Here is a 26,662-nt window from a genome sequence, read left to right as displayed (position 1 = left end):
ACACCGCTGGCCTTGAGTAGCCAGAGAAGCAGCAGACTCCCAACAAGAGGGCCTGGGAGAGCCTCCGCAAGCCCCACGGGACACCCGCCTGGGTGAAGAAGGAGCTGGAGCCACTGCCCCCTTCTCCACTGGAGCTGCGGAGTGTGGAGTGGGAGAAGGCGGGCGCCACCATCCCACTGGTTGGCCAGGACATCATTGACCTCCAGACCGAGGTCTGAGCGGGCGGGCCGTGGCCCCGCACCGGGCCAGGAGGTGGGATGCTGCTCTGCCCGTTCCGTCACAGGATGGGCACAGATGCGCTCGAGGTGATGGCCGGGTCCAGCCCCGGCCTCGGCGCTCAGAGGCGGCCAGGCAGAAGGCCCGCGGTGCTGGGACCAGAGCCAGACACAGGACAGGAGGTGGCATGGCCCGCGGGTACAGGGCTCCAGAGGCCGGATGGTGCCTCAGACTCTGCCCTCCTTGGGCAAGCCCGGGCAGGCAAGCGGGCAGCTGTGGACACGGACAGGCCTGGTGTGGCCAGCGTCCCCAGGATGCCCACCTCAGCCACCACTGCAGAGGACTGCCTGTGGCCCACCAGCCTGGCTCCGATTTTTAGACACCCCTACCCCTTGGGAAGCAGCCAGACCCCCCACTCCCTTCCAGGACCCTGGGCCCCTCCCAGACCCAGGCAGAGAGCATGGTCCTGGCCCAGACCCCCAGGGGCAGGACTGAGACCACTCTGGAAAGAAGCGGGGTGGGGAATCTATTTTTTCTCTCCTTTTCTTTTCTTCAATAAAAAGAATTAAAAACCCAACTTTGTACTCTTATTTTTTCTCTGTAGCAGCCTGGCCCTACTTCAGTGGTAGGTGGGCAGCTCCAGTCCTGTCCTGCCCAGAGTGTCTGCTCTCTACATGATCCTATGAGGGTGGACGTAGGTCCATTTTCCACCTCAGGAACACTAGACTCCCTGGCCTCCTGGGAAGGGCAGATTTAACAGGTAGCAATTTTTTTTAACAACTTGAAGTGGTGAAAGAAAAGAAAACAAAATATGGGGTGTAGCTGGACTCCAGTGTTGCCCTCCCCCCTGCATCCTCCCTGCGCTCATCTTGGATATGCCTGCCCCACTGCTTTGATTAGCAGCCCAGTACTTCAGCATTCTTACATTTCCCAAAGTTTCCAGCAGGGGGCAGCCTAGGCCATTCAAGGAGTCTGGCTGGGAAGCCAGGAGGTCTCCTTTCCCCTGGAATCCTGGGACTGCACAAACCTGGACCTCCACTGACAGACCCTTCAGATCACAATGTGAGCTGGAACCCAGATGCAGGCCGTTGGCCCTGAGGGGCATGTGGAGCCCCTAGCACGCCAAAGAAAGTGCTAGGAGCTGGAAGAGGAGTAGCACCTGGGATGGGTCCCTTTTAGACCCTCACCTGAGTCTTCTCCCTTCATTCTTTCACTGTGGTATGTCTTTGACACACTCCCACTTCCCAAGCATCCTTTTTGGCAGGCAGAGACAAGATAGGGATAGTGCTTGTTGGTAGAGTGACCGCAGTGAGCTCGGGTAATTGTGATGGCCATGCACACCCCTTGGGTGCACAAACATGAATGGGTAAATAGTGAGGAGTTGACGTGTCCACAGATGCCCAGGGAAAGTCATATAGAACCCAGCAAAGACCCCCGCTACAGGCCACAAACAACAACAAAGGAGAAAAAAAATCACCAATGTTTTGGTGGGATTTGGCCAAATATAATCCAGCCTTGACCAAATCACGGTTAATGTGAACTGTGTGCTCCAGTGCTTATCTTCTGCTAAGGAAGGGCTTCTGAGCCTTATCACAGCGCCCCCTGCAGGATACTTGGATATCACTCTCACAACACACTGCACAGAGGCCCTACGTTCCAGGACTGGAGAGCTTCCTGTGAGTTGAGTGGCCATGATCTCCTCCTCACCCCTGGATATTATAGAATAAAAGAGGCCGGGATGGCCTATGGGTGCAGGAAGCCCTGAGGTCCCAGCACTCTGCCTATGCAGGCAGCACAGGCATGTGGGCCAGGTCTGGGTCTGGAGGGCAGGACTCTGCTCAGACTTAACCATTGTTCTCATGGGGTGACTGAGCACCCTGAGCCAGCCCCCTAACCTCCCTGTCCCTGCCTATCCAGCACAACCCACAACAAAACGCAAAGCAACAAGGAGCACCCAGCCACTCACTCCCTCCATATGAAGGGAGAGACTCAGACTGTTGGAAACAAATTTTCTGACAAGATGCACTGCGTATCCAGAGGCAGCGCTCTCCTCCCCTGCAGGCCCTCCCTCCAGAGGGACATTTGTGCTAAAAGATGCCTAGGACTCATGGCTGCCCAGGGTTCCACCACCTCCTCCTAGAGTGACTCATAACAGCAATTGTGATCTACATCTGGCATAGGAAGCTGGCTGGTGTGTGCTCTACTTCATGGGCCCCTTGGGCTTGTTCCAGAGAGCCCCACTCCAGGAGGCTCCCTGTTACATTCCAAAGGGAATGCTGTACTTACTGAGTGTCGCCTTGGCCCAGAACCCTTGTGGGGACAGAGGCCTTGCCATGGACCTCTTTCAGGTCCCTTTGCTCTTCTTCAGCTTTTTGGAGTGCTGTGCTCCTAACACCTGGCAAGCAAGGCCATGATCCCACCTATAGTGAAGACCCAGGCTTGGGGTGATTAGAAGTTGCTGCTGGTATCCCACAGGCCAGGAAGGGTGTCACATGGAACTCTGCTTTCCTGGGACCTGTTCCTGGATGTTTCCCCCTCCCCCCTCAACGGCTGTCTTTCCTGAGGGCACCAACACCATCCTTAGCTGCTGCTACCACCACAAGTCACTCCTCTCCTTGGGAGCCCCAAATGGTTAGCCCTCTAGAGAGGTCTTCCTGGGCCCTCCTTGCATGACTTTGCTGTCCTTAGCTCCTCGCTACCCAGGCCACCCTTTTTAGCAACTCTCTATCACCCTCCACTTGCCATCCTTAGATGTGGGACCTTGGAGTGATGGTGGTCGCCATCATGACTGGAACACTGCTAGTGGTGAAAGTCTTGTCTGCAGACACAGAAGTGGAGATTTTACTGGTAATGAGGGTGGTGGTGGTGGTAACTGTGATAGAGCGATGACGGCGCTGATGATGGTGAAAGTAAGGTAGGATGGTGATGTAAGGTTGACAATAATAGTGGTGGCATCGCGAGCGTAGTGGCAATGATGTTAGTGGTAGTTGTAATGGTGAGGATGGCGGTGATATTAATGGAGACAGTGGGAGAAATGGTGGTGGGGAGGCTGGTGATAATTGTGATGATAGTGATGGAGGTGATGATGATGATGATGATGATGATGGTGGTGGTAGTGGTGGTGGTGATGATGATGATGATGGTGGTGGTGATGGTGATGATGATGATGATGGTGGTGGTGGTGGTGATGATAATGATGGTGGTGGTGGTGGTGGTGATGATGATGATGGTGGTGGTGGTGGTGGTGATGATGATGGTGGTGGTGGTGGTGGTGGTGATGATGATGATGGTGGTGGTGGTGATGATGATGGTGACGGTGAAATGATAATAAGGTTAATAACAGCAATAGTGAAACATCCACAGATAGTCACGGCCATAGGGGTAATGAGGCTAGTGAGCTAAGAGCGGTAGTGTTGCTGGTGGTGACCATGGTTGTGCCTGGCATTGGCCCTGGTAGTGCCGAAGATGGGAGCTACAGTGCTCCCTGTGGATGGTAATGGTGCTGATGGGATTATAACCTGGGTCTTACAGTTCACTGGTTCCTGGCTCCTATGGACTGGGCAATGTGAAGAAAGGAGGACCCTTGAGAACAGTAGGTTGCTGCGTCAACTGTGACTGCAGCCAACAGGAGCAGCCGCCAGCAAGTACTGAGCTCTTATCAACATCCACACCCCTGCCATCTGGAGGATGGCCCTCCTCACCTGGTCAGTCTGCTCACTCCCCACCTGTGATTAATGTGAGCGCCGCCACCGGAAGCTGCCTTAGAGGTGCTCCAGCCCTTCCCATAATGCTTTGCCTCTAGGCAGGATGGAGACCCTGTGGCAAAGTTCTACTGTGACCTCTCTGCCACTTTCCGGCCCCAACTCAGCAAAAAAGACTTACTATGAGCAAGTCCTTCACATCTAACCAGTTGGCCTTGTGCTCCAGCATATGAAGGATCCCACTGCCCTGAAAAGTCTATCCTTAATTTCCCCCCTTGCCCCATTCTCCTCCCCAGGCCCTGCTTCCCAAGGGCAGGCCCTGGAGGAGAATAAAGGGACAAGATCATATTGGCTCTAGGACTTGTTCCAGAATCTTCTGTTAGATAGAATTTCCTTGTTTTGTTTTGTTTTGTTTTCAAGACAGGGTTTCTCTGTGTCACCCTAGCAGTCTGGGACTCACTCCGTAGACCAGGCTGACCTCGAACTCACAGCGATTCACCTGCCTCTGCCTCCTGAGTGCTTGGATTAAAGGTGTGGGCCACCACACCCAGCTAGAATTTCCCTTCTTTAGCCTGTGGTCATCTCCCTGTGATGGCCTTGGGAGCTGTGTTGGAGGGTGAGGGCTGAGGAGATGCCAGCTCCTCCTGGCTTCCTGAATGGCCAGGAGGTTATGAGGTGGCCAATAAATCGCCCAAAGAACCAGGAGCTGCCACTCCCACCCAGGCTCAACCACCCCTTGGCTTTCTGCGTGGGCAGAGGGGGCCAGGTAGCCCCCTTAGATGGTAAATCCTGTGATCCTGGTTTGTTCTGCCCTCAGATGCTTGCTAGTGCCTTGGTCCTAAGGAACTGGCCTCCTGAGGAGGAAGTCAGGACTCTAGAGGCATCACAGAGTTGGCTTCAGAGCACCTGCCCATGAAGGGTTTGAGCTGGGTTTGTGTAGAGCAACTTTGTTAAGAGTGGCCTCACTTGCACTCAGGAGGCAGAGGCAGGTGGATCCCTGTGAGTTTGAGGCCAGCCTGGTCTACAATGCAAGTCCAAGACAGCCAAGGCTACACAGAGAAACCCTGTCCGAAAAACCATAAAAAAAAAAAAAAGAAAGAAAGAAAGAAAGAAAGAAAGAAAGAAAGAAAGAAAAGTGTGGCCTCACTGGTGACCTGGGGCTGACCAGGGAAAGAAGGTCAAGTCCACTCTTCACCATGCCTCACATGCCCCCTCTGGGTCCAAGGTTCCCTACTGGGGCCATGAGTTCCTGGGGACTCCTAGGGCCCCTGATTTTAAACTCAGATCTTCTTGAGTAGTTGAGAAGCTTCAGGCACCCCTTTGTCAGGCCCTAAAAATAACCAGGCAGGAGGAACTCTGACTAGCTAGCGAATGTGCCAGCCAGCACCCCCACGCAGCGGAAGCACCTCCAAATAAGGCCTAGGCGAAGCGGAAGACAGCATCCAAGCTCATCACCACTGACGTGGATTCCAGAACCTTCCCTCCCTGCACCTCAGAGTCTCCCCAGAGCCCATGTGACTCAGGGACCTGGGAGGCTAGCTCATTCAGGGTGCCTAAAGCTTACTGGGAAATTCATTAAAGCACTCTGCTCTTGGGTCCTGGGACTTCTAAGGTTAATTTGGGGACCTTAGAAGCTGCTAGCTGGGGTCATGAACTTAGAGGGATGGAATCTTATAGGACAATCACCCCTTCCCAATCTCAGTGGACATTGTGTGGGCTTATGTAAATACCATGGAGGTCCAGGGGCTACCCCTCACCACTACCATGGCCTCTCTGGGAAATGGGACCAGATGGGTATAAGGAGGCTGACATGGGGCGGGACAGTGACACACAGCTGTCCCCAAGCAGAGGAGGTGTTGCTGGGCTCCTTATGGCTTCCTGAGAACACCATATGTACCTCACTCAAGGATGGGGGAGGCTAGAGGCAGCATCTCCATTAACATCCTCCCATTCTCTCTCCCTGGAGTTCCTGACAGGAGTATGGAGCTGCAAGCCAGGACTTCCGAGTGCTGAGTGGCTTCTGTGGCTGTGCCTTCTGAGTTCACAGTGAACACAGAGCTGGGGACATTTCTCACTGGCTAGCACCTGCATGTACCCCCCCACCCCACCCCAGGCTCTGCTAAGGGTCAAGGATTCTCTAAAAAGGCTCCCCTGCTAGGACAGACTTTGTCCCCACAAGGGACAAAGACCAGAATGGGAGAAAGGGAGGAAGGACATGGTCTGGAGTGAATAAAGGTGAAGTGACTCAACCAAAGGGACATGACTCTTCATACATCAGGATTTTCCCTCAGTCTGCCTGTATCTGCAACAAGCAAGTAGCCCCAGACTTTGGTAAGACCTCCCTCTCGGTGTCCTGGCATGGCCTGGCCCCAGCTCTGCTTCACCCCTGCTCTATTTAAACTCGTCATATACCTCATATCAGGCTGCTTCTCCTGGACCTTGAATCATGCACACAGAAAGATGTGTTCAAATGGAAGCTTTGGACTGTATGGCGGCTGAGAGGGACCCTAGAGTAGAGGACACACAGGTGCATCCTAATAGCGGCTCCCAGTGGAGACTGTCAAGAAGGGGTCAATGAGGAACAAGTCTTCGCATGTCTGTCGCCTTGTGCTGAACCAAGGAGGATGGTGAGGGCAAATATTTTAAACAGCTTCCAGCACCCAGTGTGTCTGAGTCAGGGTGGCTCAACCCAGGGCCAGGTAGAACTTAATCTTCCTCCCAAAGCCGCACACGTCCCAGCACTCGGCCGGCTGCCCCACTTCCTGCTTCTGTTGGGTTCAGACCTCTGCCTGACTACTCATCCTAGAGTCCCCCACCGGACCCTTCACCCATGGCTGTCCCCACCCCACACTCTTCCACACCCCCCCCCTTAACTAAATATTTCTCAGTGGTTAATTATAGCTTGCGTTGGGGCTTTTTAAAAGTGACTTTTAGTTTATTTGATTTTTTTTTTTCAGGAGGAATCTACCTCAGCCACATTGCCTTGCAGTGCACTTAATAACCTCTCGTTAGTCTCAGAACTGCTGACATATCGGGTCCCTCTTGTCATCCCCAGCATGGGAACTGTGCTTTCTCTGGGTCACCTTGCTCAGGACGCAGCTGTGTGCCCCTCTGGGCCCCTTTGCTAATTGCTTCTTTGCCTGAGTGCAGCAATGAATACCAACCACCAGCTCCACTCGGATTCCACCCACAGTAGTTGCCAGCCTTTCTTAGCATCTAATAGAAGCATTTTAGGGCACCCAGTTTGTCTCAGCATGTCACTTGAGTTCCATCCTACAGGTTCCCGTACGCATTATTTTTATCATCCAGTTGTAATTATTTCTCTAATTTTATCAAGAATACTTCCTGGGATAGACAAGTTATTTTATACATGCTTTAAGAATTCTGAACTGTAGTATTTTGAAAAACAAATCTTTCAATTTATGATTTTTTTTTTCTCTGACAGGGTCTTTCTTCTTAGGTATCCGGGGCTAGGCGGGAACTCTCAATCATCCTGTCTCTCCCCCCCCCCCCCGCCCGCCCCTTTCAAGTGCTAGGATCAGAGGCGTACACCCCCATTTGTGATTTCTAATTTAACTACCATGCTGGTAGAATGTAGTCTGTATGACAAATGCTCTCTTACATAAGATGTGGCCACTCTCATAAATATTCAACACACATCTTTCTCAACCCAGAGCAGAGTCACTCACATGTTCATTAAGTCAAGATGCTCAGTTTTGTGGCTTAAATCTACACTTCCGTGATCTTATAAAATCCGGTTCCTGCCTTTGCTTTTTTGACGCGCGCGCACTTGGCTCCCGAGACTTGCTGAGTCTCAGGGTGATGAGTGTCTTTGATAAGCTAATGAAAAGGCTGTTACCTGGGGGGCTCTTCCACAGCCTGAGGAAGGGGTTGCTTACAGGGAAGCCCGGGGTAGGGCTATGGGGTGGAGACTGCCCGTCTCCTCAAACAGCCAGGAAGTCGGGGGTGGGGGGGGTGGGGGGGGGGAGTGAGATTGGGGGTGGGGCAGGGAAGGACTAAAGGTGAAGGTTAAATTGGCCACCAGTGGCCAAGCAATTATTTGAGATGTGTGCGTTTCTCAGAGTTCTGGAGGCTGAAGTTCAAGATCAAGGTGTGGGTGGGGCTGGCTTCTCCTGAGGCCTCTCTTCTTGGCCCACGGCCCATCTTCCTGTGTCCTTGAGATCTTCCCTCTGCTCTGGTTGGTGATTTATTAACCATGCCTACATACTGACAACCCCACAAAAGCCCCAAAGGATTGAATTCAGGAAGCTGCCAAGTGCCTGACCATGGAGTCCCCTAAGTATTGTGCCTAAGAAGGGTCTGGGAGCCTGCAATGGCGCATGGGAGCCGGGTGCTCAGAAGCCCCAGAGGACACTCTACATCTGAGTATCTTGGGGGATGGGGTCCTCAGCCTGTGGGGGAGTCTGACACTTCGTCCAGGTGCAAGGCGTGGGGTACAATTGAAAGGTACGGGGCCACTGAGGACACAGCCTCTGCTCCTCTGGTTGCGGAAGTGACTAGTCAGCCAGGACACTCCTTCCTGCTGTTTTTTTTCTCTCATAACCTTTCGGTATTTTGTATCTGCTCATCCGTTCAGTGGCTGCAAAAGACGTGTGGAAAATTCCCACTGTCGCAGTGGAAAATTCCCTGCAGTCCTTGTCAACTGCCTCTTTGTATGTTTTGAGGAATGCAAGTTGAGGACAGCTGTGTGTTTCTGGAGCCGAGGTTCTGGGTCACACTCTGAAGCAGCCATCTCTCCCGACAGGGTTGTTGCTTCTGACTTTTAAGGCTACCCTGTCTGAAGCTAGCATTGGAGACCCTCTGCCCTTTGATGGTGTTTCCAGGGTAGTCCTCTCTTAGAATTCAGTTACACTGGCTACAAAAATCTCTTCCTACACTTGCTGGACTTACATCTTTTGGTTTTTCTCCTTTATCTCAGCTGTCTGGATCTGCCTGTCTTTTTGTGGTAGCTTTACGAAGTCCCCCCCCCCCAATCTTGATTTTATGTACTAAGTGGAACTTGTATACGTCTTTCAGATGCACTCTCATCTTGTCCTAGTGTGGGGAGCCCAGGGGCTCTTTCTCTTCCATCTTGTTAGTTCCTCTGCATCCTACTGGCCAGAAGACCCAAGATGTGTCAAGGAGGCACACACACCTCTACCAACAGCACAAAAAAAATCTCAGAAACTTGCTCTGGGTCCCTGGACTCACCCAGGGACTCTGATGTGATAACCCTGCAAGTGGGGCACTATTGTCTTATTTCTGTAGGGCAGTGTGAGGTGCTGCCTATGTGTGGGCTTCATCTGGGTGCGCTGGCTGAGGTCTGAGGCTGGCCTCATGGGAGGTAAGCTTTCAACCCTGCAGTAGGTAGCTATTGGGTTGTTACTGATTTCTGTCCCTCATCCCTCCCTCCCTCCCTCCTTCAGTTGGCCTCCCTGCAGTTAAAGACTGAGTCACTTCATCCACCCATTGGCATATTCTACCATTAACCTCTGGGAAGCCCCAGGCTTTACTTGTGCCCCCATAACCCTGCCCAAGCCTGTAAGGAACTGCTCGACTTAGTTGGTGTGTGTGACTCCTGTTTAAAGGCTTCTTTGCAATTGTTGTGACCGTTGCAGGCTTAGAGAAAGGCACAAAGAGAGTGTGGTGAGTTTGGTGGCCTGTTCTCTAGCTTCTCCTCTCACTAGTGACTTGCATAACCAGGGCCCAGTGATCAAAGCACCAACTCAATTCAATATCGCTCTATATCTTAGCCCATATCTTAAAATTTTCCACTAAGCACATTTTAAAAACCACCCATCTGGTTGTTACGTGTGCATCCGATCTGTTACTTTTTCCTCTCTTCCTTTCTCAACATGGGTTATTTTAATTAAAAAAAAATATATAGCCAAGTACATAGCTCAAATAACACAAAGCTATACTCAACAGCTTTCTCCGCACATGCTGATGAGCGCGGCCATAGGATCTTGGATTTCACAGTTTCATTCATTCAAGTGTAGCAGGACGCCATTTATACATGTACACTAAACTGTGCATTTGGAGTGTTCAGTGAGCTTTGTCAAGTGTGTGCTTGTCTGCTCCACAGCTCTGTGAGTTAGGCATGGGTAACTGTAGCGATGGGCAGGACACAGAGCAGTGTCCCAAACCTCCAACCTTTTTCCTCATCAAGTCCTCCCATGGAACCCAGGCCTGTTTTTTTCTTAATCTTCAACACTGTAGTTGAAGCCAGGGCCTTATGCATTGTAGGCAAACACGCTCTCCTGAGTCATACCCTACTTCCTGTTTCAGCCTTGAGCTGGGGGTCTCTGAAAGCTTCCCAGGCTGGCCTGGAATAAGTGATCCTATAGCCTCAGCCTTCTAGTCTCTGGACTTGCACAGTTAGCAGCTGTTTCAGGCTTATGTGCACATACACATTGGTGCACATACCCCTGTATATGCATGTAGAGGCTAGAGGGCACTGAATGCTTTCTTTTATTGCTCTCCACACTGTGTGCGTGTGTGTGTGTGTGTGTGTGTGTGTGTGTGTGTGTGTGTGTGTGTGTGTGTGTGTATTGCCACCATTAGAGTCTTTCGTTAAATCTAAACCCACTGTTTGCCTAGCCAGGGAGCTCTGGGATCAGCCTGGCTGCACTTCACAACCCTGGGGTTGCGGATGGGTATGGGCCATGCCTTAGCATTGTTGCATGTTTTAGCAAACAATGGCCCATTGTTTGAACACATTATAGTTAATCCGCTCTGCCACTGACAAGTATCTTTTTAAAAAAAATATTTCATGTATATGATTGCTTTATCTGCATGTACACCTGCACACCAGAACCCATCTCATTATAGATCTCATTATTACAGATGGCTGTGAGCCACCATGTGGTTGCTGGGAATTGAACTCGGAACCTCTAGAAGACCAGACAGTGCTCTTAACCTCTGAGCCATTTCTTGATTGTGTCTATGTTGGGGAAGTTATGGCTCTGTTGTCAAAATCTTTTTTTTTCCCCACGTGGTCATACGTTTTCACCTCCTTCTGGTAAATTCCTTGGACTGTGATGCGTAGACCAAGAAGGTCACGGCTGTCCTTCGTCTTCCTCAGCCACCATTTCACCTGCCTTCCCTCACCAGTAGTTGTTGGTGTCATGCTCTGCGTTACACACACACACACACACACACACACAGTGCCTATTACTGACTTAGCTTGTTGCTTCCACTACAGTTTTCAGCCCAGGACCCAACCTCTTCCCTCTCCAAGCAATGTCTTTTGCAAAGCAGAATGTTCTGTGAAGACATCACTTTTTTTTTAAAAGCCTGGGTGTTGTTCTTGTGTTGACTGTAAGGATTCATTGATAAATTCAAGGTCATTATGGGTTTTCCCCCCTATTTTCTAGGAGTGTTTAGCTTTGCATCTAATTTCTTTGGTCTAGTTTGGCCTGGAACACAGTATGTAAGTCCAGGCTTGCCTGTGTCTAATGGCACCTGTCCTGGCTCAGTCATTCAAATGTGAGCCACTACCCCTACACAACCAATCTTGTACAATTCCACCTTTATTTTTACTTTATGTATTGGGGGGGGGTGTCTTGCTTGCATGTATGTCTGTGCACTAAGTGTGTGCAATGCCCACAAATTTCAGAAGGGGGTGTTGAGTACCCTTGAACCAAAGTCAGAGATGACTGTGAGCTACACGTGTGTGCCCGGAACCAAACCTGGGTCCCCCAAGAAAGCAACAAGTGTGCTTAACCCGTGAGCTGTCGTTCCAGCCATTCCCCACCCCCCACCCCAGGTTTGATACCGTCTGTGCAAGAAGGCAGCTAAGAGCGTCCGAGCTATGCTGTGCTGTCTGTGTCCCTTGGTTCCAGCTCGGGTAACTGCACACAAGGCTTTTCCTGGCCTCTCGTTGGCTCTACCCACCAGTTTGTCTCTGATCAACACTGCTGCTTTGGGCTTTATTTTTGCCCTGTTTATCTGTTTGACTATTCTGTTCTCTCTGCCTCATCCTTCTATTAGATTTTTTTTCCTGTGTCCTGATTTTTCTATTCTTGTCTTGTTTTTCTGTTTGGTTCTTGTTTTCTGTCTTGTTCTTCTGCGTGACCCTTCTGCTCTTCCTCTGTCCCTCTGATGCCTGTTTCTTCAGTCTTCTTCTCTTCTGTTGCAAGGTCTCTGCTCTGTTCACAATACTTCTCAGAGCAAGGTGACAAATGGTGCTTATAGGCTTTGAAAATTCTCCCTCAGGACCCTGTCGTGCCTGATGTCTGTCACATGTCCTTTCCCCTGCGGTTGTTGAGGGTTTCCCGATTCCTTATAGGTCATTTAATTTTGGATTGCAAAACCGGATTTCCAAACGGGGGCTTTATATTCTTGGCTCTATGAAGCATCTGTACAACTGGTCATTTCGTAGGTCAGGCCCCAAGGAAGCAAAGAGAAAACAGAAAAGCAAGCACATTCCCTGTTCTCTTGGTCCCCACTCCTGCCTCTGAGGTTTGTGTCTTCTGCACTGGTACTGCTCACGTCAAGATTACCCAGGACTGGAGCATCAGACAGAAGCACGAGGGAGGCAGGACATTCCCTCCCTTATAGGAGCCATCTCTACCTCCTGGACCACAAACAGGCGGCTTCTCCTGGAGCTTTATCTATCTGCACTTGCTGACTATGTCTAGGTTTTAGATAGCCTTTGAGTACTGGCTAGGAAATACCAGAGGAAAGAGAGAGACCTGAGACCAGCCCAGGGCACTTTGCAGTTGTGCAGTGTGTGAAATATGACTGCATCTTGCAGGAGGGATGTTTCACTCTATCAGGCCCAGTCCTGCCTCACAGGGCTTTGTGCATGCACTTCCCAAGCTTTCTCTATTTCAAACACTATCTCACCAGCATTCGTGCTGGACACATCCCCACACAGGCTTTCTGCAGCCTGATGTGAGAGCTCAAGAGCTGGAGCATCGGCCAACTGTGCTCTATGGTCTTCATTGGGTCACCTGACCCCAGGCTGTGCTCCAGTTGCACCCTGAAGTGGTGTGCCACCACCTCACCCACACCAGGCATCAGCTGTCTGGCATACCAAAGTAGCACGGATGGATTTGGGCCTTTGTTCCAGGCACATTGCCTTTCATTATTCCCAAGTGTCTTGTTTCTTCCCCTGTGTTTGTTGGCCCTGAGTCTTCTGTGAACTTCCCACTGTGTTCTTGACCCATTACTCTGCTGGAGTTGCTGCTTGTCCTTGCCCTGTTTGTGTATCTTGTAACCCTCCTGCATTAGTTACTTCTCTGACAAAAGCAGCTTGAGGAAGGAAGGGATTAGTATGTCTCACAGCTCAAGGGATACAGTTCGCTATTGCAGAAAAGGCCCCGTGGTCCAGTGTGATGTGGCTAGCCAGTCACCTTGCCGGCTACAGCAAGGGCAGCAGAGTGCTGGTGCTGGGTGTGCCGTCTGTCTCCTCCTTATCCTGTCTGGGACCCCAGTCCTCAGGACAGTGACACCCCTATTCAGGGTGGGTCTTTCCTCCTCTATTAGACCTTTCTGGGTTCATCCACACAGACACACCCAGATGTGTTTCCATGGTAACATCATCGGAGAACCATCGCAGCACACAGCATCACAGCTACTGCAGCTGCTTTTTCACTTCATCCACATATCTGTAAGAGCATACCCAGTCGTGGTGATGCTTCTCAGGATGTTGGGTTCAGGGGCTTCACTTTATTTTGGTTTGGGTTTTGTTTTTGTGTTTTTGTTTTTGATTTTTGTTTTGTCACTTGCCATATCACTCTCCATCTTAATTTTGGTTGCCTGAAACTTGTGATCCTCTTGCCTCAACCTCCTAAGTGCTAAGAATACTTTGCGCATTTGAAGTTTGATCCATATGTTCTTTTTTGCCCACAGGTGACATCTTCACTCCCAAAGCCTGATACCTTGGAAGCTGTTCTCTATGCAGCCTATCTTATCCAGGTGTTGGCTTTAGTGTAGCAACCCAGAGAAAAAGCCAGTTAGGCACTCTGTGTGTATGGCCAGCCAGCCGATCCCTTTCTAAAGGGACACTGAATTCTTCCTGCCTCTGTTGCTTGTGCTTTTCTGCTTGGAAGCTAGTGTTTATATTCCTGGGCAGCAGTTGAGAGGTGTCACTGTACTTTCAGCGACACCACCACTGCTCAAAAGTTGCTATTCCCAAGCGGGGGAGTATCACTTCCTTCCTAGCCATTTCCAAGACTTTGAATTCTTTACATTGTTTTCTGTTACTTGGTAAATATCACTGTCCTTATGATTATGGATTTGTGTATGTTTCTTCTATTTTGGAGAATTTCTCAAAATTTCATCTCATTCTCCTTAGCCCTTCCTGATATGCTAATTTCTGTCCTATCTAACGATTTATGCATGGGTCTTTTTTGTTTTTTGTTTTTTTTTTGAGACAAGGTTTCTCTGTGTAGCCTTGGCTGTCCTGGACTCGCTTTGTAGACTAAGCTGGCCTTGAACTCACAGCAATCCGCCAGCCTCTGCCTCTCGAGTGCTGAGATTAAAGGGGTGTGCCACCACGCCTGGCGTGCATGGGTCTTTTTGACTGCTGCTACACTGTTCCTTGTGGCCATCTCGAGTTCCTGGGAGCTGAAATCTGCTGTAACTTCTCTCTCAGCTCCCATGGCGAGGCTTCTGTCCTCCTGTCTCTAAGCAACTGTCAGGGGTTCCATGTGTGGTTTGACCCAGGTGTCTACATAAAGAGAGGACTACATGGTGGGAGCACCTCACTGCAGGGCAGCTCTGTCCCTGCCTCTTGGGAAGGGTGGGTACTACTATCCTGAGGACCCTTTGGAGTCATGGTCTAGTGTAGCCTGGGCTCAGCACCCTCCCCCCCCTCCTTGTGAGAGTCAGGGCCTTTCCTCTAACCTTGGCCCCATGGCCTCTTCAGTGGGCCTGGATTGTCCAGTGCCTTCCCTCACCACTCCTGCATCAGCCCACTGCTTGGGGGATCTTAGCTCTTTTTATACGCCTTTGGAATTTTCCAGCAACACATAAAAATAGTTACTGTGATGTGTCCAAGATGGAGGCATGCTGTTGTATTTTGGTGGAACACTGCAAAAGCTGCCCCCTCCCAATAGGTTGTCCCCTAGCACTCTGGAGGGACATGGCAGTCCCTTTCTTCAGTACAGCCTCTTGTGGGCAGCCCAGCTAGCAGTGGACTGCCCTTCTCGTGTCGTCTCCACTCCTGCCTCCCATAGCTCACGTAGCCTCCAGCTTCCTCTTCTTGCTCTGGCCACTTATCCTGTGTGTTGCCTATAGGGCCATTCCGTTCCAACTACACCACGTTTTGTAACCGTGATGCTCACTGTGGTGGATAGGGCTCTGGGCCTGGGATCCACCCACTGGGAAGGATCAGGAGCTGGATGGGCCTTCTCTGAATTTAGGGCTAATTAAGAACTTCTGGTCCCAGGGGGTCATCTGGAGCCTCTTCTGCTCCTTCCTGCTTCTGATTCCCCTTAATTCAGGCCCGACCTTGTCCATCGGCCTCCCCTTCAGGGGACGGGGCTGGCAGATGGGTGTTTCCAGTATTTTCTGAGCACCTGATGTGACTTAGCACCTCTGCCCTGAAACATCACCCCTCAGTACATTTGAGCATCTCTTACGAGGTTATGTGCCCTTGAGCCACACCCAGGGCACCAGCTGTATCTACAATCTCATCACTGTCTGGTGGCTGTGGCCCAAGAACACCCTGCGTCTACCTTGGTAGCCTCTGCAGTGCACTAATGCCGCTGTGAGATGCAAGGGCACTGGGCATAACTGAAGGCCCTGGATGGGCTTGCAGAAAGGTGCCTTCTCCAGAGAGAATGGGTATCCACAGGGAACCACACAACAGCAGAGAAGCAGCCAAGCTAAGTGTAGGAAGGGTGTCTCAAGAAGCCTGGAAGTCCCACCAAGGCCCGGATATCAGCTAAGCGAAGGTCCTGGGCAAGTGTGAGAGGTTCAGCGGACACGAGAGGGAGGTAGGCGAGTAGCAGGGCTGCATAAGACCTACCTGAGAGCGGAATTGATACCGACTGGCAGATGAATAGGGTAGGCAATAGGCCAAGTGGGCATGCGGGAGAGCCTTGCCTGGCTGAGGACAAATGATGGTTGGGGAAGGGGGCTGCTGAGGGTGGCTCCTGGAGTCTTGGGTGTGGGAACATCTGTTCTGAAGTCCCTAGCTCTTGCAGCCAATGGAATACTATGGCACCTTCTGGAGCTCTGAGTCATGAAGCTTTAAGTAGAGAGCTGGCCTGGTCTGTTGCACACATGTCTGGGAGGAGGCCAGGAGTACTCTGCGGCATTTAATAAAGATAGCACTCAGCAGAGACAGGAACGAGAACAAGTGCGGCCTCAGCTAGTCACGTAATGAGACAGCTCTATGACATCATTCCAGTAGTTCAGGTAGAACTTCCGGGCCCTGGAGTCTGTGTCATAGCTGAGGGTCTCCAAATCTGCAGCAAGAGACCACATGGCCCAACCAGCTTGCTGTAGAGCTGAAGGGCCCAGCGAACCCACAGTCTGGAGGGGAGACTACCTGGAGAAGCATCTCCCCACCAGAAATCTCCCTCAAGGGCCAGGGGAAGACAGGCTTCAGCCACCCGAGGGTACAAAGGCTTGCTCACAGTTCTTGAGGATGGTCACATCGTCCTTCTTCAAGTGGTAGCAGAGGTCAGTGAAATAGTCCTGAAGCAATCCCCCTGGGTCAGTCAAGGAAGTAGTTAGTAGTGGCAAGACTTGTCCACTGAGAGCATTGGCCAGCAAGGACATCCTGTCTCCTCACTGGCCTAGGTCTACTACCGCCCCTGTGGTAGACCCCAGACATGTGAACCTGACCATCCATCATGGAAGCCCAGGCAGTGAGGTGAGGGTTGGAGCTGCTTAGCCAGTACCTACCGATGAACTTCATGGCCGCCAGCCTCAGGGTCTTGTGGGGGCTGTCCAGATACACTAAGGCCTGACTGAGAAACTTCTGGTAGCTGCCAATGTTGCTTTCTATCTGAGGAGAGAAGAGAGGGCCTGTAGCCATACTGAGGATCTGTGTGGCAACTCAATTCAGGGACATGGCTTTCCTGAGGGACTCCAAGCATTAAAGTCTACTTCCAAAGCCTGGAGGAGAGGAGGGCGGGCATCCAAGTCCCACAGAGGATGGGGAAAGGGTAGCTGGTGGTGACAGCTCAGTTCCTTCATTTGGTCCAATGAAGGGAGCCGATGCCAAGGATCTGGGATCACCCACATTGGTAGCCCTTCCCAACATCATTCTGGAGACCCGCCAACATGCTTCTGTCCATCCCTGCCTGGTTGCCATCCCTCTACAAACCAAAAGTTTATGTCACCCCCACCCCTACCCACCCCAGGGTCCCCTGCAAGGCCCATGTCATGAAAAGGAAGAGGTAGGATCATCTCTGGCAGCTTCTGTACCCTGTTGCTTCTCTGCTGTTGGAAGAGCAAAGCCACTTTCGAGGTGGGAGGAGAGGTTCTCTGAGCACTCACCCTTGGTGGCTCTCATGCATCGCAGACATGACACAAGAGCCTGCGTCATTTGTGGGCGCTGCTGCTCCGTGTCCTTCCTGCAGTCTTTAAGCTTTCCCTGTTTCATGAGCCCTAATGGCACCAAGTTAGGACCGCGTGAAACAGCTAGTGGCTGCCACCCTGGGTCTCTCAAGGGCCATGATTTTACTGTCACAGTCATCAAGGTGCCACATGGTGCACTGCATGGGATGGGTAAGCAGGCCGAGAGCTCAGTAGCCAGCCCCACCATATCCAAAGAGCACCTTGAGCTCTTTGCAGCCACAGTTCTAGGCATGACCTGCCTTGCCCATGCCCATGTGACTTTGGTCTTGTTCAAGAGTCTAGGATTATATCTCTGACAGCCTAGACCCAGTAAGGTCAATGATTAAACTGGCTGCTAGGCAGCAAGGGGTGGCATTTACTACTGGTCTTCCCCTCCTGGGCCCTGCCATGTATGGGCTCAGGCAATCAGGTGTGTCTGCCTTCAATCTGCACTGGAACACCAGGGGGCGCTGTTTCCTCAGAGGCCTTACAATGGTGGCCTTGGGCACATCCTAGGCACGTGGTGGAGACTCTCCCACCCCTCCTGGACAGCCCACTTCAGAAAATCTGGCCTCTGTTACAAAGGAAAAATGTCCCTCACAGAGGCCCACTACTTAAACATCTGTCCCCATGCCCTGTCCTCAGAGAGGTCAGGGGTGAGCACAGAGCCACCAACTCTCGGGCCCCAAGCCTTCCCCTCTAAAGGGGCCCACACCTTACCAGGTAGACAAAAATGTCATTTTCAGCACCCAGCCCTTGGCCCCATGCCAGCTTGCCGAACAACTCCTTCCGGAACTCCCACTTTAGCAAGATGGCACAGCGCAGCAAGGTGAACTTGGCTTTCTGTAGGCAGAAAACAGTGTCTCTGCCTCCACCCACCATCACCCGGCCCATTCCAGACAGACTCCAAGGGGTGGGGGTTTCAGCACTGGTCCCATCCCTGGACTCCTAGGGCCCTGGGCACGCAGCCTGCAGGGGCACTAGAAGGGAATACATCACCAGAAGAAGAGGTAACCCACCCCCCAAGCCTAGGGTGTCCTGCTCTGATGCACACAGAGCTGCCAGAAAAGCTGCCTAGGCCTCCTTCTGAGGACTCCCACAATGGATATGGGCCTGGGCCAGGTTTGGCTTGTTAAACACAAGGCTTTACTCTCAGAAGCCTGGGAGAGCTTATTCCCAGGGCCTGAAGAGACTAAGCTTGGCCTGTGGGTAGTGTGTATAAGCTAAGCTAGCTCTAGGGAGAAGCAGAGACAGAGGATAGTTCCAAGAGATCAGGGTGCCTTGCAAAGGCATGGCCTACAAAACACAAGGCACCCAAGACACGGCCAAGTGTTTCAGGGCCACCCTGAAGGGTGGCACAAAGTTCCTCTGGGTTGGGGTCATGGCACTAGGTGGGCAGGGTACAAGCAGGTGCTCCAGTGCAGCACATGGTCACATCACTGGCTGGCGAGGGGAAAGTAAAGGAAGAAGGGTCCTGCACGGCAGGTGTCTGCAGCTCATTTTAGATGGTGGAACGGAGTTCTTCAGGCAGAAGAGGCTCCCCATGGGCCTGGTGGATGGGAGTTAAGAATCTGAAGCTGCTGGCTGAGGAATACCACCAAGATGGATCCCACTCCTCTTCTGTGGCTGCTGGGTAAAAAAAAAAACCCAGCCCCCCCTCTGTTGCCCGGGTGGCCCCTCCTGAATGCGAGCCTCACTCTGGTCTCTAACTGGGTCCTCCATCAGCCTGGTTCTCCTTGCTACCCCCAGCGGAGCTGGAGCACACTCACCACTGCCACTTCTGGGCAGGGGTCAGCCATATGGAAGAGGAGGGGCACTGCAGCCTGGAAAGCCATGTTCTTGAGGATCAGCCGAAATTTCTTGCCACCATAGTAGATGACATTTCCGAACAGGAAGATAGCACCTTCCCGAACCTCAGCCCTTTCCTGGGGTGGGGGCGGGGGGGGGGGACATAGGTCTTATCCTCAGGCATGCAACAAGCCAACCTTCCCTCCTCTCTCTCTTCCCACGGCGGCTTCTGGTTGCCTCACTTTGGCCCCTGTGCTGCTCAGGACCCGCTTTCATTGCCTCTAACCCCAGGAGCCAGTGACCACTCAGCCCCTGACTCTGACTCCTTCTGTCATGTGGTCTTCTCATCGGCTCCATCTCCTCGCCTTCCTTCATCCTTTGGCAGCCTCCTTTGGTTTAGTCCCTCTTCCTGGCCTCTCATCTCTGGGCTTCTCTGCAAGACTCTGGGGTCACAGCAGCCGTACCTCCACACTTACCCACACCCGACTATTCATCTGTTGACGTTCTACCTTTAGGACCCCGAATGAGGTTCCTTCCTTGTATTCTGTTTCACTTTTTCTAACGACAGCATCTTTGTCCTTGGGTTGAGGGGAGTGCAGAATCCAGCCTCTAAGGGAGTGCCTTCAAATGCCATCATTTCTTCTTCTCTTGATCGCCCTGATCAGGACTCAGCTCCCCTCCATGGAAGGCAGTCACCTTCTGCCCCAAACTGGATCACTGCCTGCTCCTCAATCCCAGATGTACAGTGGCTGCTGACTGCCTACCTACCCCCAACTGGGGCTCCTCCTAGCTCTCATCTCCCTGGCTCTAATGCATCTCAGAGGCACCTTGTGGTGGTCTTCCTGGGACTGTCCATGCCAAGCTCAAGCCTTCGTCGTTCCCAACCTCAACCCCCTGAAATCAACTGGCCCTGTTCCACAGCAGGAGGAGTTCATGTTGCCTTCCAATGGAAGGCAATCTGGGAGCCTGGGAGGCAGAATCCTGAGACCAGGACTCAGCACCCTCACAAACTTCAACTAGTGCCTGTCTCCAGAGTCTTGGAGTCTGGGGACGGTACAGAGAGCAGGTAATAGGGTTTTTTTGTTTGTTTTGTTTTTTGTTTTGTCTTGTTTTTGCTTTTGAGACAGGGTTTCTCTGTGTAGCCTTGGCTGTTCTGGACTCACTTTGTAGACCAGGCTGGCCTCGAACACACAATGATCCGCCTGCCTCTGCCTCCCGAGTGCTGGGATTAAAGGCATACACAACCATGCCTGTCTGCAGGTACCAGTTTTTATTATTATTATTATTATTGCTGTCTCCAGCCCTGCCTTGCCCTGTCCTGCCACCCACCCCTCCCCGTGCCCAGCTCACATCTCTGAACAGGCCAAGAAGGTGCTGAGCGATCTTGAGGCTGATGATTCCAATGCCCTGGACACCTAGACACTGCAGGAGGTGGTTCATGATTTCCATCAGGCCCACTGGGTCCTTGAATTCAGGCTCTAGGAAGTTGTCCAACAGCTCTATCAACTTACTTTTCAACAGAGTTACCTGCAGGGAGACCACCACCTTCCAATGGGACCTTTGACCAGTTTCTCCCAGCTGCCCCAGTGAGACAGGTCATAGCCCTGGGCAGCTACTGGGGCTCCTGGCCTTCTCAGAAGGTGTTATCAACCCATCTCTGAGTCAGTACAGGTGGGGAAGAGGTCTGAGTGGCGAAGCTGGCTGTTCCAGGGTCCACTCCCTATCTCCCCTACAGGCTGGATGGAAAAACAGACAAAACCACACCATGTATCTGGGCTAGGCCAAATCTGCAGCTCCATCCCAGCCCTATCATAAGGTCTATCTCAGACTAGCTCTGCTCTGGAAGGTTCAAAAAGGTAGGATATTGGGTACCTGCCAGGGGATTATCATATGAAGGACTCCTACCTAGAAGGAGTCCCATCCAAAACAATTAAGCTGGGTCAACCAGGTCTGCTGGGCTCTCTACCACCCCTTGCAAGAAAATACCCTTCAGGACACTTCCCTTTGTGCCCAGACATCCCTGTGATCCTTCTGGGATGGCATTTCTCTCAATCTTCTATCCCGCTTACCTTCTTAGGGACTATCAGGGTGCTGCCCAGCCCCTTCAGGCTCATAGCCTGCACCATCTGGTTGTGGCTGGAAAGGCCCAGGTTCAGGGATTTGTCCATGGCCTTCCGGGACACATGCTGGGAGACATCTGGGCTGTTGAGAAACTGGGTAGAGGTTGGCACCATCAGTCCACCTGTTAACCACAGCTGGCAAAGAATTAGTCTGCCCCATGTCATAAGAATGGAGTGAGATCTAAAGACGCAAGTCCAGCAGCAAGCACAGCTGACACCTGACCCAGGTGCCTGCAAGGGAAGTCCACCGGGGCAGCTGGGAAGAGGCTGACCTCAGATATGATGCAGATGCCCACGATGTTGTCTCGCTCTTCGGAGCTCCTCAGGGATATGAGAGCCTGCCCCAAGACAGCCTTGATCTCGCAGTTATAGTGAGTCATGATCCTAGCATGTGCAAGAGGCAAGCACAGAGTCCCAGAAGACTCCATCCTGCCAGCAAGGCCTCAGCACTGGCCAGATATCTGGGTCTGGAGTGCAGGGTCCAGTGTAGGGAGGATGGGCTGGCTTTCCATTCAAAGCCCTCCCAGGGAGAGGGTGCCCAAGCTGAGGGCTCACCTGGCCAAAAGGGTCACTCCCTTTGTGAAAGTTTCCAACTGCCCCAAGAGCTCCCAGCCCTGGATCAGCTTCATATCAGCAAACACTTCCCAGTACTTGTTGGTCCAAAAGAGGCCCTTGAGTGCTTCCAGGCAGGTCCTGGGCATGGAAGAATCAAGTAAGTGCCTGACGGAGTTTCTCTACTGGCTCAGTTGGGAACTCTGGCCTACCCTTAGCCCGTCTCTATTCAAAATCCTTTCCTTCATGGGTCCACAGAACCAGCACGGCTAGTGGCCATAAGGGAAGGGCCCGCAGCTAGTTATCTTGGCTCACCTGCAGGGCCCGAGGGGCCTAGAGGCCAGATTGTCTTCCTGGTAGTCAAAGATGCTCTCTGCCAAGCCCACCTCCAGCAGGTAGTAGAGCTCTGTGAGGAGGCCCATGAGGATCCCTGCGAAAGCCCAGCGGACTGTCTCCCTGTACTCCAGGGTGTAGAGCAGCTCATAAATGGTACCCAGAGCCTGCAGTGGGTGACAGAGCTAAGCCTGGAGAGGGAGCCCTGAGCAGAAGAGTGGAGACAGCAGCTACAAAGCCACTCTAATCCAGGCCTCACTGTCTTCATCTGGCCCCCTTGGGCTCACCATCAAGACCCCGTTTTGGGTAAATCCCTGAAGATTCTTGCAGTAACCCTGAAGCTCCACCAGGACCCCTTGTACTCCCTGGGGCTGGGCCCTGACCTCCAGGCTTTGCTCAGCCTGCCTTCCGTGCTGTTGGCTGCACTTTTCTTGCTCCACCTTCTGAGATGGATCTCTCCTCATGCCCATCTTCTGGGGAGGCCCTTCTCAGACCTTCCTTCATGAATAGCTCTCCTGGTCCCATTGTCTTTTTGTCCCTGGCCCTGAGTTTCTGGTGGCTATCCCCAACCAGCTCTATTTCTTTGGGCTTGGGCTGTGTTTGGCCATAATATCTCCTGGCTCTTTCCCTAAATCATCCACTAGCCCGTCCTATGGTGCCATATCCACTGGTCCTCTCCTGAACACAAAGGTCTCTTTTCAAGGGGCAGAGATAACAAGTGGGTCACTGCTAAGTCGGGCCCTTCCAAAGCTTGGGGGAAGTCCAGGTGCTAGCACTGGCTTCCAATCAGTGCTGGTCACCTTCACCTCAGACCTCTGCCTTGCTTTCTCTGTTAGAAATCCCTCTGACTTCCTTAGATCCTTCTGGAGCCTTCTCATCACTCTTCCATCTCTATTCACTGTTCTTGCCCCTACATCCAACCACAGCCCAGTGCATGGTCACTGTGTCTGTGAGTCTTGTCAGGACAGGCCAGACTTTGTCCTACTTCGCATTGTGTCTAGGGACCACTTGCTAAGCGCTCATGGGATTTTTAGTTCTGTTATGGCCTATGATGGGGCATCCACATGAGGAAACAAGTGCTAATGGCAGCAGCTAGTTGGCTGGTCCATCGGTGAGTACCTCAGACACTGGGGACGGGAGGGGCATGCATGCAGGGCGGAAGAGTCATTTGGAGCAGGTGAAATGCATTGTCCATCTCCACAAGTGACCACAAACCATTGATAAAGGCCTGAAAGTGGTGTCCTTGGAGGCAGCACAGGGTCCCCCTGGGAGCCCACTGAGGTTCTGGATACTGCTGCCGCCACTGAGGGGACCAAGCTGGTGGTCTAGAACAGGATGATGCTCACCATCAGGGAGACCAGCCGGGTCTGATACGTGGACTGGAGAAGCCCCTTGGGTGGCCGCAATTTCAGCTTTGTGTAGAGCAGAGTTATAGCATGACGAGCCACACGGTAGTTGGTGGCCAGGGCCTTCCATAGCAGTAGGATCCACCTGATGGGACAGGGTCCAGGCCGCATCACTACAGAGAGGCCTCTTATGAATGCTGGCCATTAGAGAGATGTGAGAAAGGGAGCCCTTGGGAGCAGCAGGTGAGGGGCCCTGAGGTCAGAGCCTGATACTTTGTTTATCTCTGCATGAGTCCCAGTCTTGCAGTCCCTCTCTCCAGGACCCCAAGCAAATAGCCTGTCTTTTCTCTTGGGAAGTGGGAGCAAGCCCCTCAGATGGTCTGAAGAGAAGATGGAAGGCAGTATAGTCAGGAACCAATCCAGACAGAGCTCATAACGTCACAGTTGCACTTGCCTTCCTGTCAAAGGGTGTATATATATATATATATATTCATGAGGTGCTTAGAACATGGCTGGCCACAGGCTTATGAGTTCCTGGCAGGCTTATTGCTCTGCTGCTGTTGCCAGCCCCACATGCATGTTCTGAATTAGTAAGGTTTCATTGTCAACAGAATGCCACTTGAAAGACTATCCAGTGTGGCAGCTGGAATCAAGACCCACTGGGGCTCTGGGACCACAATGGGAGTGCCTGTGGATAGGTGGAGGGATGTCACTGTGTGTTCTCACAGTCTCTGACTGGTCTGTGACTCTGCTTACAGGTTGACCTCTGGTGACTGTGAGTCTGAGATTGTTTCTACGTGGGGACTGCTAGAGCATCTTCAGAACCCCTCTGGCCAGAGTCTGGAGTCAGGAAGAAGACAGATGCCTCAGATGCCTATTCTTGCCTAGTGTGCTAAGTAATTAATTATGGTCCAGGGAAGGAAGACCACCACATGCCTGGACGATGACCATATTGGGGTGCCTGGGTCAAGGGAAGACCTACCTCTCTGAGGGATGACATAAGGATAAGACCACCTCCACCACCTCCTGAGTATGCTGGGTCCCCAGAGCCATGGTGACATGACTTATGGTCTGCTGGACACTCTTGGAGTGGACATATGGCAGCTCCTGGAACAGACCTTGCAAGATCTCGGCCACCTGCAAGGTGGAAGGCAGCTTCAGACAGGGCAAAGCCCTCTGAGTTCCTGGTAGGACTTGGCTTTACAGCTCGCTCTCCCTCTCCATGCCTGTCTTAAGGAAGGTAGTGTAAACAAGCCAAGAGAAGTGCCATCGTTGATCCTGTACAAGCACTCAATTGGATGGGGCCTGGAAGTCTGCAAGGGTGAATTTTTAACTTAGTTGGGCAAGCCAAACTGCAGGGCAAGTTAGATCTGCCCTCTCCCACCAAGCAGCAGCAGGTGGGCCAGGAACCTGCTGGACAAAGGCAGCTGGCCACATGTACAATGGGATCCCACTCAAAGGCTACAAGGCTCAACACCCTTTGTCACTGTGGTCACACGTGAATGAATGGGTGTGGTGAATGCTCCCGTGAGCCTGTCTGTACAGATAGGGAGAAGGGAGGTCAGCCACACCCACCCAGCCTCACCTGCTCCCTTCTAAAGCCAGGCTCCTCACAGATCATCAGTGTGAGCTGGGCAGCAAGGTCACAGAGGAGGTAATTAGAGCTGCCTAGACTGTGCACCAGCGTGAGGGTCAGTTGTGTGTGCTGTGCCACTGTCAGGTTGTCCTTGAAGGTCTGTGTAGAGGCAAAGGTTGGGGAATGGGGAATCTCTGGTCAGTAGTGGCTCAGGCCACGCAGAGTGTCCAGCCTCTTACCAGAGAAGGAGGGAAGGTCACATACACAGTTACATAAGTGCTATGGACAAAGACTTGCAGGATCCCAAAGGACCCATCCTGCCCTTGTCCCAGGCTGTGATGAACTGTAGTTCCCCAGCTTGGGGCCATTATTGGGTAGCTACAAGCATGCCTGCCATAAGCTCCCAGCTGCTTCTTGTCCAAAGACTTTCCCTGGGAACAACATGATAAACAGCCTTGGAAAGAGTCACAGCTTCAACCCTGATGATCAATGGGGTGACAGATGTTGCAGCCAGATCATCCTCAGCACTCGGGAGGCAGAGGCAGGCAGATCACTATGAGTCTGAGGCCAACCTGGTCTACAAAGTAAGTCTAGGACAGCCAAGGCTACACAGAGAAACCTTGTCTTGAAAAAAAAAAAAAAGAGTCACAGCATCCAGTTCCTACTGGATCTGAATGATGACCAGCTCCAGTGTTCCTCTGCCACTGCCTTGGAACTGTGGGACCCAAATTGCCTTTCTCTTCTTAGGAGGGACCACTAGGAAAATAGACTCAGCCTAGTGCATGGCCCAGGAGACGCCAGATGCTGGAAGGTATCACCACTTCTGACCTAGCCTGTCTTAGGAGCAGCTGGATCCATACTCAAGTGACACTCACTTGGAAGGTAATAAGATGGGCCAGGAAGATGGAATGATTGACCCAAGGTCACCCAGTCATGGAGCCTCAACACAAACCCAGTCCCTTTCTTCTCAATTTTAATGTAATAGGCAAGCCAGGCTTCAAGAATATGGGAAAGGCTGTCTCATGAAAGACCAGAGAGGGGGTGTCTCTCAAGCTTACCTAGGATGGAGGGGCAGTGCTAAGAAGTGAATATACCCCCCAGAAAAGCAAGATAGGCTGGCCTCCCTTGTCCCCAGAGGGAGCTACAAGTGAGAACGTTCGGCCTGTGGGTTCAAAGGTCCTACCCATGCAGAGGCTGGAAGGGGAGGTACAGAACCAGAACGTTCCCGGAACGAGCAGGACTCCATCCCACCTGCCTGCACAGGTGTCTGGGACCCTTTGGCCCCATCTATTCAGGGCTGGGAGTGGGGAGGCGGGACCCTATAACCACTGTGTTCCAGGGCTACGAGAGGCCCAGGGCACAGCCTGAGCAGCCTCACCTTCACCATGTGGTAGAGGCTTATCTCCCACTCTCTAGGCGTGTTGCTTTCAAAGGGCTTCATATTACTCCATTCTGTGGACTCCACCAACTTCCCTGTGTACGGCTGTGCTCAGGAGGGCTGTCCTGTGC

At 52.1% G+C, this 26,662-nt stretch overlaps 2 protein-coding genes across 15 annotated transcripts in view; one reads left to right on the top strand and one right to left on the bottom strand.

Moving 5' to 3' along the window:
- The window catches only part of ADGRB1 (adhesion G protein-coupled receptor B1), a 71,896-nt gene extending 71,103 nt beyond the window's left edge, over positions 1-793 (top strand). For all 3 annotated transcript variants that reach the window (XM_084751229.1, XM_084751231.1, XM_084751230.1), the window contains one exon: positions 21-793. In XM_084751229.1, coding sequence (XP_084607355.1) covers positions 21-218 — 198 coding nt within the window. In that variant the 3' untranslated portion in view covers positions 219-793. The remainder of the gene's footprint in view (positions 1-20) is intronic.
- A 10,699-nt stretch (positions 794-11,492) lies between these two features.
- The window catches only part of LOC311609702 (maestro heat-like repeat family member 5), a 35,835-nt gene continuing 20,665 nt past the window's right edge, over positions 11,493-26,662 (bottom strand). For 5 of the 12 annotated variants that reach the window (XM_084802997.1, XM_084802994.1, XM_084802995.1 and 2 more), the window contains 14 exons: positions 26,532-26,626; positions 25,163-25,312; positions 24,560-24,714; positions 23,578-23,722; positions 22,214-22,398; positions 21,902-22,039; positions 21,619-21,730; positions 21,296-21,439; positions 20,577-20,753; positions 19,208-19,363; positions 18,159-18,281; positions 16,782-16,884; positions 16,511-16,585; positions 11,493-16,339 (listed from right to left, as the gene is read on the bottom strand). In XM_084802997.1, the coding sequence (XP_084659123.1) occupies positions 16,239-16,339; positions 16,511-16,585; positions 16,782-16,884; positions 18,159-18,281; positions 19,208-19,363; positions 20,577-20,753; positions 21,296-21,439; positions 21,619-21,730; positions 21,902-22,039; positions 22,214-22,398; positions 23,578-23,722; positions 24,560-24,714; positions 25,163-25,312; positions 26,532-26,626 (1,859 nt within the window). In that variant the 3' untranslated portion in view covers positions 11,493-16,238. Of the gene's footprint in view, positions 16,340-16,504; positions 16,586-16,781; positions 16,885-17,378; positions 18,282-18,317; positions 19,068-19,207; positions 19,364-20,576; positions 20,754-20,787; positions 20,963-21,295; positions 21,440-21,618; positions 21,731-21,901; positions 22,040-22,213; positions 22,399-23,577; positions 23,723-24,559; positions 24,715-25,162; positions 25,313-26,531; positions 26,627-26,662 lie in introns of those variants that run through there. The other 7 variants (XR_014783470.1, XR_014783471.1, XR_014783473.1 and 4 more) reach the window with 7 other exon arrangements.

The sequence above is a fragment of the Acomys minous genome (genome assembly GCF_964271855.1).
Source record: "Acomys minous genome assembly, chromosome: 12".
Classification (NCBI taxonomy): Eukaryota; Metazoa; Chordata; class Mammalia; order Rodentia; family Muridae; genus Acomys; species Acomys minous.
This window is presented reverse-complemented; position numbering and strand designations above follow the sequence as displayed.